The sequence below is a fragment of the Glycine soja genome, chromosome 11 (genome assembly GCF_004193775.1).
Source record: "Glycine soja cultivar W05 chromosome 11, ASM419377v2, whole genome shotgun sequence".
Taxonomy (NCBI): Eukaryota; Viridiplantae; Streptophyta; class Magnoliopsida; order Fabales; family Fabaceae; genus Glycine; species Glycine soja.
The window spans coordinates 40,610,675-40,629,992 of record NC_041012.1 but is presented as its reverse complement, the minus strand read 5'-3'; the positions used below and the strand labels follow the sequence as shown (position 1 = coordinate 40,629,992).

The 19,318-nt window shown below is 30.7% G+C and overlaps 3 protein-coding genes and 1 non-coding gene across 5 annotated transcripts; 3 read left to right on the top strand and 1 right to left on the bottom strand.

Moving 5' to 3' along the window:
* Nucleotides 1–1,805: 1,805 nt before the first annotated feature.
* LOC114375870 lies at nucleotides 1,806–4,592 on the top strand. The gene is made up of 3 exons (XM_028333737.1): nucleotides 1,806–2,033; nucleotides 2,990–3,104; nucleotides 4,353–4,592. Exons 1-3 carry the CDS (start codon nucleotides 1,884–1,886, stop codon nucleotides 4,439–4,441), a joined length of 354 nt encoding a protein of 117 aa, XP_028189538.1. The 5' UTR covers nucleotides 1,806–1,883; the 3' UTR covers nucleotides 4,442–4,592.
* A 488-nt stretch (nucleotides 4,593–5,080) lies between these two features.
* On the bottom strand, nucleotides 5,081–7,102 carry LOC114375869 (40S ribosomal protein S14). 2 transcript variants are annotated; one of them, XM_028333736.1, is made up of 6 exons: nucleotides 6,947–7,102; nucleotides 6,744–6,863; nucleotides 6,585–6,630; nucleotides 5,954–6,039; nucleotides 5,586–5,715; nucleotides 5,081–5,425 (listed from the first exon to the last, which is right to left on the bottom strand). In XM_028333736.1, the coding sequence occupies exons 1-6, from the start codon at nucleotides 6,947–6,949 to the stop codon at nucleotides 5,358–5,360; spliced, it is 453 nt and encodes a 150-aa protein (XP_028189537.1). In that variant the 5' UTR covers nucleotides 6,950–7,102; the 3' UTR covers nucleotides 5,081–5,357. The 2 variants fall into 2 exon arrangements, with proteins under 2 accessions (XP_028189537.1, XP_028189536.1); XM_028333735.1 differs by lacking the exon at nucleotides 6,947–7,102 and having other exon boundaries at nucleotides 6,744–6,869.
* Nucleotides 7,103–10,156: 3,054 nt separating this feature from the next.
* On the top strand, nucleotides 10,157–12,430 carry LOC114375868 (60S ribosomal protein L18a-like). The gene is made up of 4 exons (XM_028333734.1): nucleotides 10,157–10,303; nucleotides 10,393–10,508; nucleotides 10,658–10,721; nucleotides 11,866–12,430. Exons 1-4 carry the CDS (start codon nucleotides 10,289–10,291, stop codon nucleotides 12,205–12,207), a joined length of 537 nt encoding a protein of 178 aa, XP_028189535.1. The 5' UTR covers nucleotides 10,157–10,288; the 3' UTR covers nucleotides 12,208–12,430.
* A 3,552-nt stretch (nucleotides 12,431–15,982) lies between these two features.
* TRNAF-GAA lies at nucleotides 15,983–16,055 on the top strand. Its single transcript has one exon. It is a non-coding gene; the product is annotated as a tRNA-Phe (tRNA).
* Nucleotides 16,056–19,318: the final 3,263 nt, after the last annotated feature.

Sequence of the window (19,318 nt, the reverse complement as noted above, 5' to 3'; positions counted from 1 at the left end):
ATTTAATAAATAAATAGCAACCATATGAGTGGACCGTATCCCCTCCTCCCCCCTATGACATGAGTCAATGATCGTTAACATCCAATATAAGTTGTTAAACCTACACCAAATCTCAGAGACTCAGACCTCAAATTAACATTATCTAATATTCACACACACAAAAAAAATATCGTAATCTAATGCTCGTAAATTTTTCAACAAAGAAAAAAAACATCACGTGACATGAAAACCCCACGTCTGACTTGGGTAATTCAACATTTCAACTCTGATCATCCTAAGCAATTACGGAGTGCTTCAATTACTTGAAAATAACAGTCAAAAGTTATGCATAATTACTTTTTGCAGTCTGTAGCATGTTTTAATGTTTTCAATTTCTGAAATAGAGTTGTTGGTGTTGGATGAAAGGAAGACATCAAATCTTTGTAATCAGCTTATGGTCTACCCCTGCCCGGAATCATGTGAATCTTGTGGATGTAAAATGTTCAATATATTTTCTAATAGAGAGTAATGCCAAATATGATCAATAGATTTAGGAATGGTTTTTTAAGAGGAACGACGTGTAAAATACTAATGGGTTGGATACTTGGATTTGTTGAATTAGCCTGTTTTGATCCATTTTTAGAAAACGCAAGCAGACATAGGTTTTCAACTCACCTTTTCGCCTAAGATTTTTTTTTCCTTATATTCAAATCGAGACGGAGTAACTTTCTAATATACTATGGGCTAAAATGTACTTTTTTGTCTTTTACTTTCTTAAATTTGTACTTTTAGTTTCCCATTTTTATTTAAAACATTTTATTTTTTATTTTTAAAAAGTTCATGATTTTAGTTCTTATTTTAAAAAAATGAATTTTAATTTTTATAATTAATTTTAAACGTTAATTTATATAGTATGTAAATGTTGATGGTGAATAGTTTGTTTATTATGGAAATGACAAATGATTTTTTTAAAATTATTTAATTGCTGACAGGTTTAATCTATTAAAAAAAATTAAAAAAGTATATAATCAATAAGTCTGAAATTGATTAAAAAAACTAAAATTACAAGTTTTTTTTTTTTAAAGTAAAAGACAAAACATTTCAATTAACAAATAGGTTGACAAAAATTATATTTTAACCTATACTATTTATCTCTCTAAATTAATAATAGTTAAAGTTACGACGACTGTATTAAACTTTTAATCGTTAATTTTGAAATGTATTCATTTTGAAAGTGTTCATTTTCTACTTTTACATTTCTGATGTCTTTGGTTAATTAGTCAAACTGTAGTGAGGCCGCTGCAACGATTATGTACACATTTTGGGTGTATAGAAAATTTGGGGCCTTAGGCAAACATGGTACAAACATCTTTATATTTTTTTAGGTTTTTTTCTTCTTCTTAATTTTATGTTCCTCCACATTTTCACTAAAACTAGTTTTCTCAGTATACACAATAAAACAAAGTTTCGTCAATATATTTTTTTAAAACAAAAATAATTAAAAAAAAAGTCTAAATAAACCATACAATCACTTAAAACCCACATAATCAAAATCAACTAATATGAGATTATTGCAGCTTAATTATATCTCATATTTGAGACTTAGTATGTAACTGTTAAATGTTAATACCAAAGAATCTTGTTGTCCATGGTGGTCTAACTCTAACCAGCTCAGGCAGGGTTGCATTTATAAAAAAAAAAAGTATGCTACGATCAAAAGAAAAAAACAAAAGGGCGGAAAGTTAGGCCCAGGCCCATTTATTTAAGCTTGGGGTATAAGATTAAATCTTGCCGGCGAAGCAAACGAATACTACTAAAAACATGAACGTAGGATGAGAAAGATGGTCGGAAATTGAGGAAGTAGTAAAGTAAAATGATTCCGAAGGTTTCTCCGATGAGCGAGGATGAGAAGAACAGAGAAATCGGAATCGCCACTGACAACCCTTATTATGTCACCTTTCAAGGCGTCGCTAACCACTTTCCTCCTCAACATCAACACCCACAATCTCCCTCCGCTAATTATTACCAACGACAAGGATACCACGTTGTTCCAGGTACAATACATTCACAACCATATACACATTCTTATTTCTTACACGTTACTTATATATGTTGAGTTAAACACGATACGCGATAGTTCCTATATATGTTTCGATCCTTAATTTCATGTTGTCACAAGAAGAGAGAAGGATATTAAAATTCAAACGAGATTAATGGATTTGGCTCAAACAATGTACTCACAATTTATAATGCTTCTGTTTCTGGACACAAAAATTACTTTATGGAATCTGTTTGAATAATGTATTCATAATTTATTTTTTATTTATTTTAATGTTGTGCAAGTTTATGCCGTTGCTGAAGGAAGGCCTGTGAGAGAACGTCGTCTTCCTTGCTGTGGACTTGTTCTGGGTTTTTATTTTTAAAAGTGTTTTTGTGAAGCTGAGATATGATCTCCTAACTCGGAGACATTGATATTTATTTAAGGGAGCCACATATCTCAACATATATACTTAATAGTACACGCACTTGAGGATCCAAATCCTAATAAGCATGGTTATTAGTCAATAATATCACATCATGTTTTGGAAGTGTAATGCATTTGCAAAGCCTCACCATAAATGCCAAGCTTATAATACATGTGGTTTGCTATTTGATTAAAATTTGAAGTGGCTTTATCTTTGTATTGCTAATGGCTAAAGTCTATATTCACATGCCTAATAACAATTACTATAGTTAAGGGACGCCTACTTATTTCATTTTCCTAACTCCTAAGAGCTAAAGTTGTGAGAAGTTTTGCCATCTTCGAGAATGCTTTTGGATTAACTAAATAATATAAGCATACAACTTAAAACTGGATGCCAATGAGTGTGAATGTGTTGGAGGTTCAATCCTCTAATAAAAATTACCATCCCCCTCCCCATTTAAGTTCTTGCTCCTTCGATTATTTGAAAGTAGTGATAGTCATTTTCTATGATGATATTAACGATTGCAACTTTATTTATATTGCAAGGTTTATAATTGGTTGGTTTATTGGTGGTGTTCCCTGGTACGTTGGAACTTTCATTCTAATGTTTGTACAGATGGATTGCCGAGAAGTGCCTGGATTAATTGCATGCACAGTTGCTGTAAGTTTTTTATTGCAAATTATTTCATTTTCACATGTTTTAATTTAGGTTTCCTTTAATGCATTAATGATTGGAAGTCTTGTCGTGTCATAGTTGGTATGGGGCTAAAAAGAAAAGGGATTATAGTTTTGGTTTCTGCACTTCTAAGTTTTAATTTCTTAAATATACATCGTGTGTATTTTCTCTGTCTCTTCATGATACCAAGCAGTATTTTCTCTGGCTATCAAATTTTCATTTCCTCATCTGCTGGGTGTTGTTTGGATATATTGCAAGTCAGTCATCTAATTGTAAAGTGAAGTTAAAAATCTAGTTTTGTTCACCAGTTATTGAAGTGACCTTCAGTAACATAGTTGTGTTTAGTTTCTACTCTGTAATTAACATTTAGAATTGGATGTTTGAGCCATTCAATCAGCACAAATTTGCTTAGAGACTAGAGTTGAAAAACAGTGTCTGAGATATGTTATATGTGTTGCTATCATTATAGATTGATTACAAAAGAGGAAAGAAAGAGTTCAGATTAAGAACTATGTTAAATACACATTAGGCTGTTATATGTAGATCGATTTAAACAGTCATCTCCTGGTAATAAAAATGCTCCAAGGTTGTTTTACCATGTTAAGAACCTGATTACTACAGTTGATAAGTGAGTACAATGTACAAAAATGGGTCCCCTTGCTTGTAAGATGTAAATGCCAAGGGTTCGAAAACTTTTCAAGATACATATATATACTAAGTAGATCATTTAAATTGGGCAATGATGTAAAAGAATAAAAGACATTGTCGTTAACACAGTTCACAAAATCTTAAGTCATTTTCCCTCCCTCCAAATCCCCCCCATATTGAAGAGGATGGAAGAAGTGGAGGGGAGGGATTTTGGCTCCCTCATTTTACCTTCCATTCCCACCAACAAGATGGGTTCATCTATGATTTTGATTACGATAGATAGGCCTATTACTGCATTTTGCTGATTAAGAATACTGTCTGGTCTAGGAATTTAATACATCTAACATACAATCACAGATTCAATGATCTGAATTATGCTACTCTAGGAATTGTCATGTTATTATTTCCTTTGAAATATTAATTTAGTGGGAAAAAAAAAACATTTTAAGAAACTAGAAGAATGACAATTTAGAATTCAGATGGTCAAATTAGGAGTTTATTAAAAAAAAGTATTATTATCATTGATTAGATTTAAATGGTTTTGTCTTCCCTGTGCTCACTTGAACTATGTACTTGAATTTACAGTCCTTCGTTACAGTGATTGTTGTTGCCCTTGGTATCACGCAAGGAGATCTTGGGAAGTTGACATCCTTTTGACCTGCACAATCCTCTAGAGCATTTCTTGCTGTAATTTACACTTTCGAACTCAGTGCGGAAGTTACAATTGGCTGCAGTTGGAAATTAACACTTCGACGCAATTTCTACATGTTAAAGTAGGAGTTGATGGAAATTTGGAAACAGATTAAAAAAAAACCTCCTTTCAAATAGGATGTAAATCTTCTTGACTTAATTTAAAGTGTATTGTGATTTTAATTTACTAAACTTTAAATAGTATACACTCTTAATATGCTAATACTTTAAATAGTAAACACTATACTAATATGACTACCAATCCTTCTACTACCTTATGTTCTTACCACCATCAATTCAATGTCATCCTAACACTGTCGCCTTGCTTACTAATGTCATTGATTTTACTAATACACCATTATCATCAACGTCTTAGCATGCACCTTGTGATGTTAATATGAATGGATAATCATCTTGTATTGCAGTATTCATTATTGGCATTTATCAAAAAATTAATGGATAGGGAGTAAAATTGAGTAAATACTTGATTTTTCCTAAATTTGAATGTTATCTTGGTTTAATTTTCTACATTTTTTATCACGTCAGTTAAAAATTTCAACGCCATTAGGTTCTTCAAAAAAATCGGGGACAAAATTTCCGGCAAATTGTAAAATATAATTTCATTGACGAACAACGAATAGATTTATAATTCATTCATGCTTAAGAGTAGCCGAAAGGGAGAACCGAATTATAAAAAACAATAATCAACCAAACCTAGGAAGCAACATGCTCAACTTTAAAAAATCTCTGACAACAATGATTAAATGTGTACTCAACAAAAATTCTGTTCAACACCTCAAGAAATGCAATAGAAGTTCTGATATTAACTTAAAAAACATCAAAAGGCCACAATTCTCTTTGGCATTAAAAGTAAAATATAGCAACTCCAGAATAGGAAGTTTAAAGTCTTCTACCCCTTCTACCACTCTTTCTACGTGTGCTATCCGAAGGAATGGGAGTAACATCCTCTGGAGAATCAAGAAACATTAATCAATCAATTAGCATTTAACAATAAAAGCAAAACAAAAGAAATCAATAAAAAAATATGGGAAATACAGTTGAATATTAACGAGACATTTAAGGGGCCAAATCAAGTGAACTAAAAGCTTTCTTAAAAAGGAAAATTACCTATACGACCAATTTTCATTCCTGAACGAGCAAGGGCTCGAAGAGCTGATTGAGCACCAGGACCAGGTGTTTTGGTCTTGTTTCCACCAGTAGCACGGAGCTTGATATGAAGAGCAGTTATGCCCAGTTCCTGCTCCAAAATAATTTGAAATGATACATCAAGCTCGACAGCTTCACAGAAAATAACATCCTACTGCTACAGCAATTTCAAAGAGCAAAAACACTGAAACAGATTAAGCGGTGATACTAGCTAAAAAACAGGATGATCAAATTGAAATTCTATCAAATTCGTGAAGAAAACAGAAAGATAATCATGAAAGTTAACATGGTTAACAGAAAGAAACTATGTTAAAGAGAAGGCCACTGACCTTGCATCTGGCAGCAACATCCTGAGCTGCAAGCATAGCAGCATAAGGAGATGATTCATCTCTGTCAGCTTTAACTTTCATACCACCTGAAGTTAGAAGTCAAAGATTATTAGTGAAGAAGGAAAGAAAATACTCAGACAAAAATTCATTTATTGGTGAAGAAGGTTAGCTTTGTGGGTATACAAACAGATCCCCAGCATATCCACTAAAAAAGAAAAGATTCAACAAAATTCATTTATCAGCAAACAAAGTTAGCTTGGTGATATACAAATGAATCCTAGGTTCCATGAATAGAAAAACAAAAAAAAAAAAAGATAATGTAAAACAAAAAACAAAATTTTAAAGAAGGGCAGGCCCTATGACTAAGAACACAATCCATCATGGGGTATGGATACCTTAAGTGCCAAGAAAGAATCTCACGAAGGGGGTATATATTAACATGAAAAGCTAAAGGGGATTAAAAATAAAATAAAAACAACATATATTCACTCTAACACCATAAAATCAACTAGAAATAGCCAATATTGTGAAAAATTACATAAAAAATGAAAGAAAAAGAATATAGTTTTTATTTCTGGAATAGTGGTCTATAATTTATTAGTTGCGATAATGTGAAGAGAAACACTCATACCAGTGATTCGGACAAGGGTTTCCCTGCCAGACAAATCAGTGACATGCTGCAGTTACAAAAATCAATAATCAGAATTCTGCAACTGGTAATCGAAGCTAAGATATATAACAAATGCGGAGATATAAGGTTGGTCTAGTGGTAAAAAAAAAAAGTACTGACGATGAAGGTGTCGTTGAAGGAGGCAAAGATGCGAGCAACGCCAAAAACGTGTTCACCATCTCTAACAGCTGGACCCAGAGTCACATTTTCCTCCTTTGGCTCTCTAACCTTTCTCCTCGACTGCATAACAAAACAAAACAAAAACACTATCAGAATTATTGGCATCTATGGTGCGACTACATGAGACCTTGCAATCTACGTACCATGGTTCGGTGAAGGGCTTCGGATGAACCGGGTTTCAAAGCTGCTAGTGCAAAGCGATAACGAATTCGGCAGCGTTTGCTTCGTTACAAATAAGAAGAAGAACAAGAAAGTGAGATTAGATTAGGGTTTGTAAGAGTATCCCTCAAAAAGTTTTTGGGTCTTTGGGCCTCTATTAGCATGACGAAGAACCCACTAACAGAATTTCCATCCCCACGCACTTTTCCTCTTTACACCTATTTTTTATTTTTGTAACAAATATATGTTTACCATAAACTAATTTATTGAAATAATACTTTTGAAATTATTTTGGTACTTGGGTTCCCTAACCAACGTCTGAGATTCAATTCCCACTTGGTCATAGAGTGACGAATATCACTTTAATCCAAAAATGGGTCAACCCATTGATAGGGATTATATCAAGAAAATAATACTTTTGAAAAAATATGATCCAATATTGTTAAATACATTACGATAAATGATTTCTATAATGTAAAAATTATAGAATTAGTTTGTATGATGCATTAAAAAATTATATTGCAAAAGTTATTGTAAAATAAATAAAAAATATTTAAAAATCAAGATAACAGAAAGAAAAAAAAGGGAAAGAGTAAGAGGGATGAAAGTGAGAAAAATTAAAGGAGAGGAAAAATATGAGAATGAACAAGATTGGAAGTATTTTAGAAACATTAGAAAAATATATAACAAAATTGAGTATGTAATTTTAAAAAAAGAAAAAAGGCGAAAGTAGGCATCACCATTCACCACAAAGTAAAAGGTGGAAAGTTGAACCCATTTATTTAACCATCGGGTGTAAGATTAAATTTTGGCAAATCTTACTCACTAACCAAATCAAAGCAACAAAACATTATACTTAATCCCATATTAAACAAAAATCCAAGCCAAAAGTTACTTGTAAAATAACACAAACTCAATTCCCTTACAAAGTGACTTGAGCTACGCTTTTTCACAATAAGGACACCCCGTAAACATTTCCCTTAACACTCTTAAGCATTCATGATCTCTGTATGAAAGTGGGCACTCTCAAATAAAGAGATTAAACACAAACGCATAAATCACACACCGCACACTGGGTATTTGTTGTGACAATTCTAGAGAGAACAGATAAGTTTTTTACTTTTTTTTTTAACTGTGTTAGAAATTTTTTATTTTTCTCCCACTAACTTCTTCAAAATAGACGGATGTCTCCTTTGTGCGGTCACAACAAACAGTGCATTTTTTTTTGTTCACACTTGATAATATACATTTAGAGTTAAAGAACCATTATTATTTGCTTGCTAAATGCCCTTTTCTAATGTCTTTAACGTGTGTGTCTCTTCCTTTGGGCTGTGGCATTTTACTAAATGGCATTGCACAGGATGTAATGTGGATTTTCTGATGTAAGCTTTTCAAGAATGTTCTTCTAATTTATTTATTTTTATAAATAAATATTAGTTGTTAGTATTGTTGTTTTTATTGGCAAGGAAAACTTGAATCTACAACTTCTTTCTTCTTCTCTCATTCTTTTCACTAATAAATATGAGAAATTATCTTTCAATATAAACTCCGTGAAAATCATTATATTTTTTATGTTGTGAGAGAGTGTTTGTTTTATGGGTAGATTTTTTAGTCAAGGGATTACAAGATGAGAAAAAATAATCCCATATTTTTCGTGAAGTAATAAATTAATTAATTTCGGATGTATTTTTTTATCTAGATAAACAATAATTTCACTTTTAGTCAATATTTAATCCTAACGAAAGACGTAACTAATATTTATTCTCATGAGACAAATTTTCTTTGTGAGTAAAAATACAGATATATCATATTCTTACTCATTATCAGACTTTCATCTTAATAATTTCTTCATTTATGCTTTTTAATTTTTGTTATCCTCAAAATTTTTGTTTATATGTTAATTTTTATTTATCATCATTCTCATGAATTTTATTCACAATATTTTTTTTGTTTTCCCTCCAATTAAACAATTCATGTCTTGTGGTGCAAATATATATATATATGGTCATACTCTAATGAACAGTAAAATAATAGTAGGAAGGATTTTTCCACGAGAATATAAGATATACAACATTTTAAGTTCAATTTGCTTGTCATCTATTGGTCTTATAATAAAAAAATTTGTATTATAAAAAAAATAACATTCTTAACATACGAATGATATTTTAGTAATTATAATATATTTCAAAGAAAAAATAATTTAACCAAACATATCTCTTATTTTTTCTTGGGAATATGAAAATATATATTTAACTAATTTCATAATTAACCAAATATTTTTTAAATACCCAAAAACAACATTGTGATATTTTATTTTTAGAAATATTCCCGGGACTAAAATAGTTAGTCATGAAACAAAGGCCCATTTGATGGTGTGTATCTTTCTAGTGACAGTGCGCATTTGTCATAGTGTGAATTTTTTCTAAACTACCTGAACAAAATAAATTAGCTTATGTAACAAGTTATGATTTCGTGGCTTATATTATATTATATATATAATTTTTTTTTGACAGGGTTTATTTATTTATATATAACTAAAACCTACTTTTTTCCACTTTGTCCTAGCATTGAGATTGACAGAGAGAGGGTTATTTGCATTTTTAATTTTTCATTGCTTTGTTTTTTATTCATAATCTTTTTATTAAATATATAAATACGATCAACTTGAGAGAACTTGTGATTTTATTTATGAATCTTTGTATATCGTTAAATATTTACTTCATATATTTTTATATTTAATTTATTAATTAATCTATCTTTATTTAGATAGTAAAAAAAATGAACAGAAAATTTGTAGGGCTAAGTGAATTGAAATGAATATATATACTGTCACATTTCCATTGCAAGCCAATTTTTGCCGATATGGTTTATATACTGGTACTATATATATATATGTATATATTAATTTCAATTGCAAAAACCATAAAAATTAATTTAGATTCATAAATGAATAAATATACTCAAAGAATATCAAACCATATAAGCATCTATTTTATATTTTTATCTATCATTTAATTTTACCAAACAATTTAATCATAATAAACTTTATTTATTTACTATCTCCAAATTTTCACATAATAATGTAAAAAAGAAGAAGAAGCAATAACAATAATTAAAAAACATTTATCTAAAATTATGGGCCTTATAAAGTGGTCTGGCCCAAAGAAAGGCCAGGTCCGAACCCGAGCCTAGTGCTCCAGGTTAAAAGTTAGGGTTTCGAGCCTCTTTATAAAGAAAGAAAACCCTAATTTTTTCTTCTTCACCGCGCACCACACTGAGAGGAAGAGGGAGTGAGAGTGTTCTTCGTTTGTTACCTTCTCTCAGAAATGGTTACGTTCAGGGTGCGTAAGATTCACGCCATTCTGTGTTTGATTTCATCTTCCTTCGATTATGATTTTTACGAGGTAGTATTTGTTTTGTGTCTTTGCAGTTTCACCAGTACCAGGTGGTCGGGAGGGCTCTCCCAACGGAAGCAGATCAGCATCCGAAGATCTACCGAATGAAGCTCTGGGCCACCAACGAGGTTCGCGCCAAGTCTAAGTTCTGGTAATGTTTTGTTTCTATTTTATTAGTTTTGTTTTTACGAGATCCTTTATGTAATGTTTTGCGTCAACAATCGGAGTTAATTGCCTCTGTTTTTGAATTATAGGGTTTAGTTTTTTTTATAATTTTGTATTTTTTTTTCTTTCAATTAGGTATTTTTTGAGGAAGCTGAAGAAGGTAAAGAAGAGCAATGGTCAAGTTCTTGCTATCAACGAGGTACAATATCTTTTAGGATTGGTTTACTTTGCGTTATTTTTTCTTTATAAATGTTTGGATTCTTTTGCCCATGGTTGAAAATATGTTTTGAAAAGTTTAAAATTATCGGTTGCACAGAAAATTTTTGCTATTAAATTTTCTTCTGTTGAGAAAAATGTAGAATTTCGATGTTGGTTTGAGTTGTTTTTTGCTTGATGTTGATAGTAGCATTGTGGAGTGTATCTGATGAAATAGGTGAAGAAAGCTATAATTGTGGATGATGGCGTAGTTTCTACAAAGATTTCGTTTATAACTTCATTACGAATGATAATAATATATAGTCTTCATTGTGAATGTGTTAGATTAAGAGAAGATGGTTATTTATTTATGACTTTTTCACCATAGTATGCAGTTTGAACTTGATTTGCTGAAGCTGAAGGTCTTTGTAATTTTTAAAAATAAATTATTTATAAATTCACTTGTTTGCAAGGTGTTATATTTTCCTATGGTACCTTATTTTTTGCTTGTTGGTTTTATTGAAATTGCATTGTCATTGTTGCTTGCTATTTTTAATTGTTTTTGTTGACTTGACAGTTGATCACGGTTATAGCTTAATAGATTCTTTTTTAATGATATAAAACTTCAGACAAATTGGCTTACGCACAGACTTTCCCCGCCCCCGCCCCACTTTTTGTTAACCTATGTTTTTAGTACCTAAAATTACCTCCAAAGAACTGCAGAAAAATAAGACTTGCGTTTTTTTGTTTTCTTGTGCACTACCCTGTTGAATTCATGATGTTTATAGTAGTTGCTTGTTGCCTCTGTCAATAAGCTGTTGGCTTAGTTTGTGTCATGGCATTTATAATGGACATCCTTGTATGTTTCCAATCTGTTGAATTTATAATGTTTATGCAGAAATTTCATAATGTTTAGAGTAGATGCTTATTATTCTCTATCAATAATATGTTGAATAAGTTTGTGTCGTGACATAATTATTAAAGGAATCCTTGTATCTCGTAAGTCAATTACTGGATTTGCAGTTTATTTCAACTGAATTTGAGATGCATCTGTTAGCTTTTTGGTGGCAAATTGTGGTGGAGGCTTTTTGGTGTTGAATTTGTGTGTGTATGTAATTAATCCATTTTCAAATAATTTTATTTTGCAGATTTTTGAGAAGAACCCAACCAAGATTAAGAACTACGGGATATGGTTGCGGTATCAGAGTAGGACTGGTTACCACAACATGTACAAGGAGTACCGTGACACCACTCTAAACGGTTCAGTTGAGGCAATGTACAATGAGATGGCTTCTCGCCACAGGGTCAGGAGCCCATGCATCCAAATTATCAAGACTGCAACCATCCCAGCTAAGCTTTGCAAGAGGGAGAGCACCAAGCAATTCCACAACTCCAAAATCAAGTTCCCATTGGTCTTCCAGAAAGTTAGACCACCTACCAGGAAGCTGAAGACCACATACAAGGCCAAAAAGCCCAATTTGTTTATGTAATGTGGTTGATGAATGTATCAGAAATACTTAAGGGTGTCTTCCAGGCGTTTTCAGTAGAAACGTACCCGTTGGTTTTTTACTTCCTGATTTTTGTTTGAGGTTTTTTTTTTGGGTTTATCTTTATGTTTCTGTTGGATATTATCTTGATCATTATGATAATTGAGTACTAGAATTGAACAAATTTATATATATGGCCGTCAATCCAGATCTTATTAATTCTGAATATTGCCACAAGTCATTCGGGGAACTCCCAACTTATTTTCCGATGTCACTGTATCGTAATACATGCTTGCATACACTTTTGTTGAATGCCGAAATCACGTTGATCTGTGATACTTGGTCGATAGAAAATGGATGTTCAAACTCATAGAATTGAGTCACCATCCACCACATAAGTGCGAGATTTATGAACAAATTTTACATCCCTCAGTGTTGAGTATTTTTCTTAAATCTACAAAGACCGTGCTTACGCTGACCGCTACAAGGATGAATCTTGATTGTTGCTCTTGATAATTGATTAATGTGACACCTTAAATGCACTAAAAGATTGGTAGAGCAATTCTAAAGGGAGTGTTATTCTGTTACTAACTTGTTCAGCAATTCAAGGGAGCAAAATGTCATTCGATAGCAATTTTAGTGAGACCCACTTAAGAGTAGCCAATAGGAGTAGCCAAAAATGATATTGGAAAGTTATAAAATAAAATGGACAGAGCTTGGACTTGAACAACTGTACTTTGTGTGAGCAAATTTTATCGTCAAAGTAAATTTTTTATTTAATTAAGTTGAATAATAAAATGAAGAAAGATTGATTTATTGGTTAGAGAAAAAACTGATTGAGATGCTTATGAAATCCTAACTTATGTTTTTATATCCTTAATTTCTTATTATCTTTTTATATTCAGAAATCCTTAACTCTCCCTCACAAGTCACAACATACTGTCACTCCTTTCTCACTCTTGTTAATTTTCTGAAAATGTATTTAGTTACCAGATTTGAAGTTATTGTTAAATAATTAAATATGTCAACTTACACTTATCAACGAGTTTAACAGTAGATTTATCAAATTAATACTTTTAATTAAATTTTAGTTTTCAATTAACTTACATGCTAGTTTTACAAAACACACTAGCAACTAGTAAAGTGAAATCGGATTTCATCCAAGTATTAGCATTGTCCATATAGAGGAAGCAGTTCTTGATTTCGATTCAACTTGCTATTTCTGTTGTCCTTGCTATGGTTTTGGTAATCGTGTATTTTCATTAAAAAAATTAATGAATTAAAAAATTGAAACCATTGTGATTTATGAGAAAATGTTGTTTTTATACTTATATTTGATGCTTTTGCTTTGAGTTTTGGAGTGGATCCTGAATGAAATGAATGGAACGTCAGCGTATTTTCTAACTCAAGCTCCATGGTTGTGTTTGCTATTTTTTTATGTACAAGGAAATTTCAAACAGTAATGCTAAATCCTCTTATTATATCCTTCTACAAAAGTAATAGCAAAGAAACAACTTTTTGACTAAGAGAGTAACTTTTTTTGAATTTATCAAATGGGTTTCATTTAGGAGTAAGTTGTAACACGATTTTGTCATTAGAAATCATAAATATTTATTCAATTTCTAAATTTTTATTTCATCTTTTTATTATTATCGTGAACACTAGTTTGATTTGTCAGAAATTTCTAAGAATAGGTTGATTGATGATTATATTAGTTTTTAATTTTTTTAATTCTTCTAACACATAAGTAATAAAGCATATTAGGGTTTCTTTTTTTAAGCATATTACAACTTCTTTGATTTTTATTATTTTATCACATAACTTATGAAGATGCACATGAAATTAGGACTTTGAAGTCGTATGGTCAATAATGATTTTTGAAGAGACAAAATTCATATTTTACTTAAATTCATGAGATTTCATGAGTCATAAGTCATATGAAATGTCACCTAGTGTATCATTTCTTACGATTTCAATGAGAACAAATTAAAAAAAAAGAAATCATAATCAAACATCTTTATGCCTTATTCCTAAATGAGAATTAATTTAAAAATTACATCCATTTGTTAAATTAAAAAAAAATCCCCTTTTAATCAAAAGGCTTAAATAAACAACTAAGTATAAGGAAGACAGTCCCTAAAGCATAAGCTTGAAAGGAGGCTCTTAATACATCTTGACAAGAGTCCAAAATCACTAAACTTTTAAGAGAACCCAAACCCCAAAGCTCTCAATGCAAGTGCTCATAATGTCTGGTTCACGGATTAATCACTTGAAGGCAGAATTAGTGCTATATGAGCCCGAGGGAGAAGCTCCACAAATGTTTGCATCTGCTATGTCATCATTCAAAACCAAAATTTGGATTTTGTCCTCTACGTCTTGAGGAATCATAGTATTTGTTATTTTAAATGTGTTTCGTAAGAAAGATAATTTATTTTTTAGTTTTATTAGACCAAAATATAATTATTTATTTCACCAAGTTATTGTGTCTTTTTAAATGATCTTCATTTAACATTTGAGAGCTTATAGCTTTCTTTCTCTCTCTCTGACACACACACACACACACTTTTTCTTCTCTCTTTTCAGTTTTATCCTCACTATATCATTACTTCGTTTAACAGATATTTGGGTTTGTATAAAGAAGTGGAAGTGGATGAATCTCATCAAGCTCCCCTCCTCCCTCTCCCCACATGGTTCTTTTTTTGGACATTGAGGTTTCATCTAGCTAAATTTCTCTACACCCCTGATTGAAATTTATTTACAGGGGGCAATGTTTTGTTGCTTTAACCTTAATGAATTAGTTCAGTTCTAATGTGCAGGAAAAAAGGAATTAAACATGGGAGTCACTGGTACCTTGTACTATACATTGGATACTAGGAATAGTAATTTCTCTTGTATGATCTATATATCAACATCAATGCATAACTTACACGGCTTTATATAAAAGACTATCTTTTTAATCTTTACAATTTAGTTTTTTTTTGTTATTATAATTTTTTTTTATTTTTAGTCCTTCGAAATTATAATGTTTATTTTTTATTGTTCAAAATATTATGTAAGGTGTTTTGAGGATTAAAAATAAAATAAATATAATTTATAAGGAGTAAAAACAGAAAAAATAATTTTACAGGAACAAAAAATAAAAAATATATTAAATTACTAGAATAAAAGAAATTTTAAACCTTATATAAAAGCAACCGTTGATTAAGATAACCTTTAAAAGAAGTAGGTTTTGGACTATGCTATTTACAAAGCAATATGTTTCTTTCATTGCATTGGTTTACCTTTTCCTATAGAAAAAATTGTAATGCATGAAAAAAGCAACAAGTGATTCCAGGAATTAAGTGAGTCGTCAAATGTGTACTCTAGTCAAGATATTCCTCAATGGAAAAATCAGAAGTCAGAAGGGTTGTTGACAATTACCATAAGTTGCTTGTTGGAAAGAGAAATATACACAGGAATTTTGTTGACTAATAAGGGTCTCTCTTTTACATCTTTTCAGGACCAGTAGTATAGTTTCCTTTTGTTACAAGTGTCGAGTCATTTTCACTTTATTTTTTTGGTGCCTCAGCCTCCATTGTTTGTATGCAACTGAGAGGTGATATTATGAAACGTAACAAGAGTGCATTCAAGAAAAAGTGAAGCTTGAATGGTGTAAGTGTAACTGTAACCACATATAAATTTTCTGATTCCTTGGTGTATTATGAGATATATAGTATTATACATGGCTTTTCGTGTAACTAATTTATTTAGTAGTAATGTTTATGTAAATTAATAACTTGCGGGGATAGCTCAGTTGGGAGAGCGTCAGACTGAAGATCTGAAGGTCGCGTGTTCGATCCACGCTCACCGCAAAAGTTTTATGTATTTTTTAATGCCTAAAATTAGGCAATGTAACAAGTCTGAGAAGAAGAATAAACATGTTCTAATGATGGGGGACAAGCTCGCCTATACAAAATGATACTAATATCCTTGTCTTGTTCAACTAATAAATATTCTTGATACGCACTCAAAGATGGTGAGGTTTTTGTAGTTTAATTTCCATGAATTTAAGTAGGTTTTCAACGTGTCCTTCACGTCTTTTGCACACTGTTGACTTCCTTACGCTCACTCTTTAACCATACATAGATCCACTTCACCATTGCAAATTTACCTTTAAAAATACTATGATAAAAATGTTTGACGACAATGAAACAGCTTACTCAGGATCATTTAAGTGATGAGCAGAGAGAGATGCCTCAAGTACAGGAAAACTTGAATGTTGTAAGCAATAATAAAGCAAACATAAGAACAACATAGCACTGGATGTCTGGGAAAAGGGGAAGATTCGTAGCCCATTCAATGGACATAAAATGCCCCATTTTGGCGTCAACGTGATCCTCTGAAAGCAGAAGGAAGCATCATATGCATAATGGATGTCTCTTGTAAGTAGCAGGGTCTGCATTAGTATAGTCTCATGCATCTTTGGTCAAAACCCCACCTTTTATAGCCCACTTCCCATGTGGACTTGTTTTATGCATTTACTAACATAAACGGCTTGCTCTCCATCATAAAATCATACCTTTCCTCAATCTTTTCAAATCCAAAATACTACTCTGTTCTATCAACTTGATTGTAATGAGATTCCAAAAAGAAACAAAAAAATATCAGGCCAAAGAAGGACAACATCTACACATAAAGTTTTACGCATTATTATTTTTTATTGCATTATATTATAGATATAAAATATTGATTAACTTTATAATTTGATTAATTCTCTTTAGTGAAATCTTATCTTTTAGTCACTTTTTATTTTATTTATAAAACTTGAATCGATAATATTACTCAGGAAAATTGACTTTAAGTCCCTACTCAACTCAATGTGACCATAGTATTTTTTAAAAAAAATACTTAAGTGTAACTAAGTTTTCGCTTGGAAAGAATTGGTGAAAAATTATATTGTTAAATTGTTTGAAAATGCACCAATACCCACATAGTGTTCTTGGGGTTTTATATGTGACATGTATTTAATTTTGTAAAATAAAAAATGCTACAACCAGAACTCATGCATACACGTGATTATGTTAGTAGGTTCACAACGATTCATTGGAGTAGTTAATAAATTAAGCCTGGATTCATTTCAAAGTTTACCCAATTATGTTTCTACTCTAGCTTATACGCCAAACAAACACAAAATATATAAATCACCGACATTTTTTTGTCACTGACGTGAGTGCGTTTTGATATCACAGAATTTGGGCAGTGACATCAGGACCTACTTTTTACCTGTGCACCACTTCAGCCGGTTTTTCAGCCACAGTCAACGACCCATCTCCACTGCCAGCACCCGGTCATTTTGCTAACAACGCAACACAAGTATGATCCCTTGGACTTTACATTGAAAAAAGTTACTGTAAAATAAATTTAATTATATACACAATGCATACAACTACTGTAGAATATATACGGTAGTGGCTACGGTGAAGTAATAAAAAAAAATGCTATACACACGCTTTAAAAATATTTTTAAAAAGTAGTTTAGTCATATCTTGCATTGTACGGATGAAAATATCTTTTACCGTTCGTTTCATTCTTGTATAGGATCTAGCCGTTGGAATTTTTTTTCGCTCATTCTATTTAATCCGTAAAAGTTTTGTATACATGATATCTTTAAGATTTTTTTGAAAATTGAACCAAAGACTTTAGGCATATTATTAAAACTTTTCACCATTAGACTTACTCTAGTGGTTTTACAACATCTTAAAGATATTAAGTAGAAAAAAATATCAAAATTTATTTGATTTTAAAAAAAGGAAGAAAGAAACTGAGTTACCTAAAGACTAAAATTACGTATAATCTAAACATTAAGGCTCTATAAAAAATTAATTAAGGCTTCATAAAAAGTAATTATAATCCATAATACTATTTTTTTACTGGATCCAATAAAAATACCAAAGTGTTTGTCACCTTAAGACCTAGAATAGATTTTATACGAAGATTATAATATATAAATTACTTTTTGGTAATTGATAGCGAGCCATGTGAAAATACATATATGTTAAGCTTTTAATGTATTTTATATAAGTATATACATATATACATATGTATATACACATATTATATTACACTATTTCCCAGTAAATGTATTTTATAGACCGGATACATATACACATATATTATATAAGTAATTATTAATTTATACTCACTTATTTTATATAAAAAAAATCATTTTAATAAGTTAAGCTTTAAATGTACTATAAAATAAACTGTTTCCTAGTAAAATATATTTTCTAAAAAATAAATGGATTTAATATACATTACACTATTATAATTATTTTTTAAAGATTTGTGCGTCTTATGTCGATAACTATTTATGTTTGAGTTAAAACTCATGTAAAAATCTCATGACTTTCATAAACTTGTGTCCCTTTTCTTTTGCAAAACTTTTTTGTCCCCTTAATATTTGTTGCTTTTTTAATTAATATTTGTTTCAAGAAATTTAAGTTGCCGTCTATAAATGTGATTATTTGAGTTTGACAACTCTACTTTTAATTTCTAAAAATCCAAATTTCAATCGCTCACTTGAAAGGCAAATTTATTTCCATTTAATATCTTTGCGCCGCAATCATAGTCCCGTGTCCTCCCAACGCGTGGAAACAATAATATATGTCATTCACGTAAAGAAAGCTAAAGCATAATACAAATCTCATAAAAATAAAAAATAAAAGTTTAAATTCTTATATTTTTAATACAAAAAATTGACACTATTAATCAATTAAAATTATTTGATATATAAATTTTAAACTATTTATTATAACAATTTATATACTTATCAGATTTAATGATATGTGTGGTTAAATAGTAATATAAAAGACATATACACTATTTATGTATTTTAATTAAATTCAATAAAAAATGGTGCAAATGAAAATATATATGAAGAAAAATGTTAATCAATCCCGACACTTTATAGATCTTCAAGGATGTTGGAGATCTTTTTAATTTTGCCTCTAAGATGAAAAGAAAGTTTGATTAAATTTATTTAATTTAATCTCGTTTTAGATTAAAATAGGTCTAGTTAATTATTTAGTGGATACTATTCTTAGATGGAAAAGGCTTTTGTGGTTATTATTGTTGT

What these genes read in the sequence shown, in the direction of transcription:
- LOC114375870 (XM_028333737.1), top strand. Translation starts at nt 1,884, where the DNA reads ATGAGAAGAACAGAGAAATCGGAATCGCCACTGACAACCCTTATTATG. An exon ending in AGGATACCACGTTGTTCCAG is followed by an intron (nt 2,034 to 2,989) that starts GTACAATACATT and finishes TTATATTGCAAG; the next exon opens with GTTTATAATTGGTTGGTTTA. An exon ending in TAATTGCATGCACAGTTGCT is followed by an intron (nt 3,105 to 4,352) that starts GTAAGTTTTTTA and finishes TTGAATTTACAG; the next exon opens with TCCTTCGTTACAGTGATTGT.
- LOC114375869 (XM_028333735.1), bottom strand. Translation starts at nt 6,869, where the DNA reads ATGCAGTCGAGGAGAAAGGTTAGAGAGCCAAAGGAGGAAAATGTGACT. An exon ending in AACCCTTGTCCGAATCACTG is followed by an intron (nt 6,040 to 6,584) that starts GTATGAGTGTTT and finishes TTCTAACTTCAG; the next exon opens with GTGGTATGAAAGTTAAAGCT. An exon ending in ATGTTGCTGCCAGATGCAAG is followed by an intron (nt 5,716 to 5,953) that starts GTCAGTGGCCTT and finishes ATTTTGGAGCAG; the next exon opens with GAACTGGGCATAACTGCTCT.
- LOC114375868 (XM_028333734.1), top strand. An exon ending in CGCGCCAAGTCTAAGTTCTG is followed by an intron (nt 10,509 to 10,657) that starts GTAATGTTTTGT and finishes TCTTTCAATTAG; the next exon opens with GTATTTTTTGAGGAAGCTGA. An exon ending in AAGTTCTTGCTATCAACGAG is followed by an intron (nt 10,722 to 11,865) that starts GTACAATATCTT and finishes TTTATTTTGCAG; the next exon opens with ATTTTTGAGAAGAACCCAAC.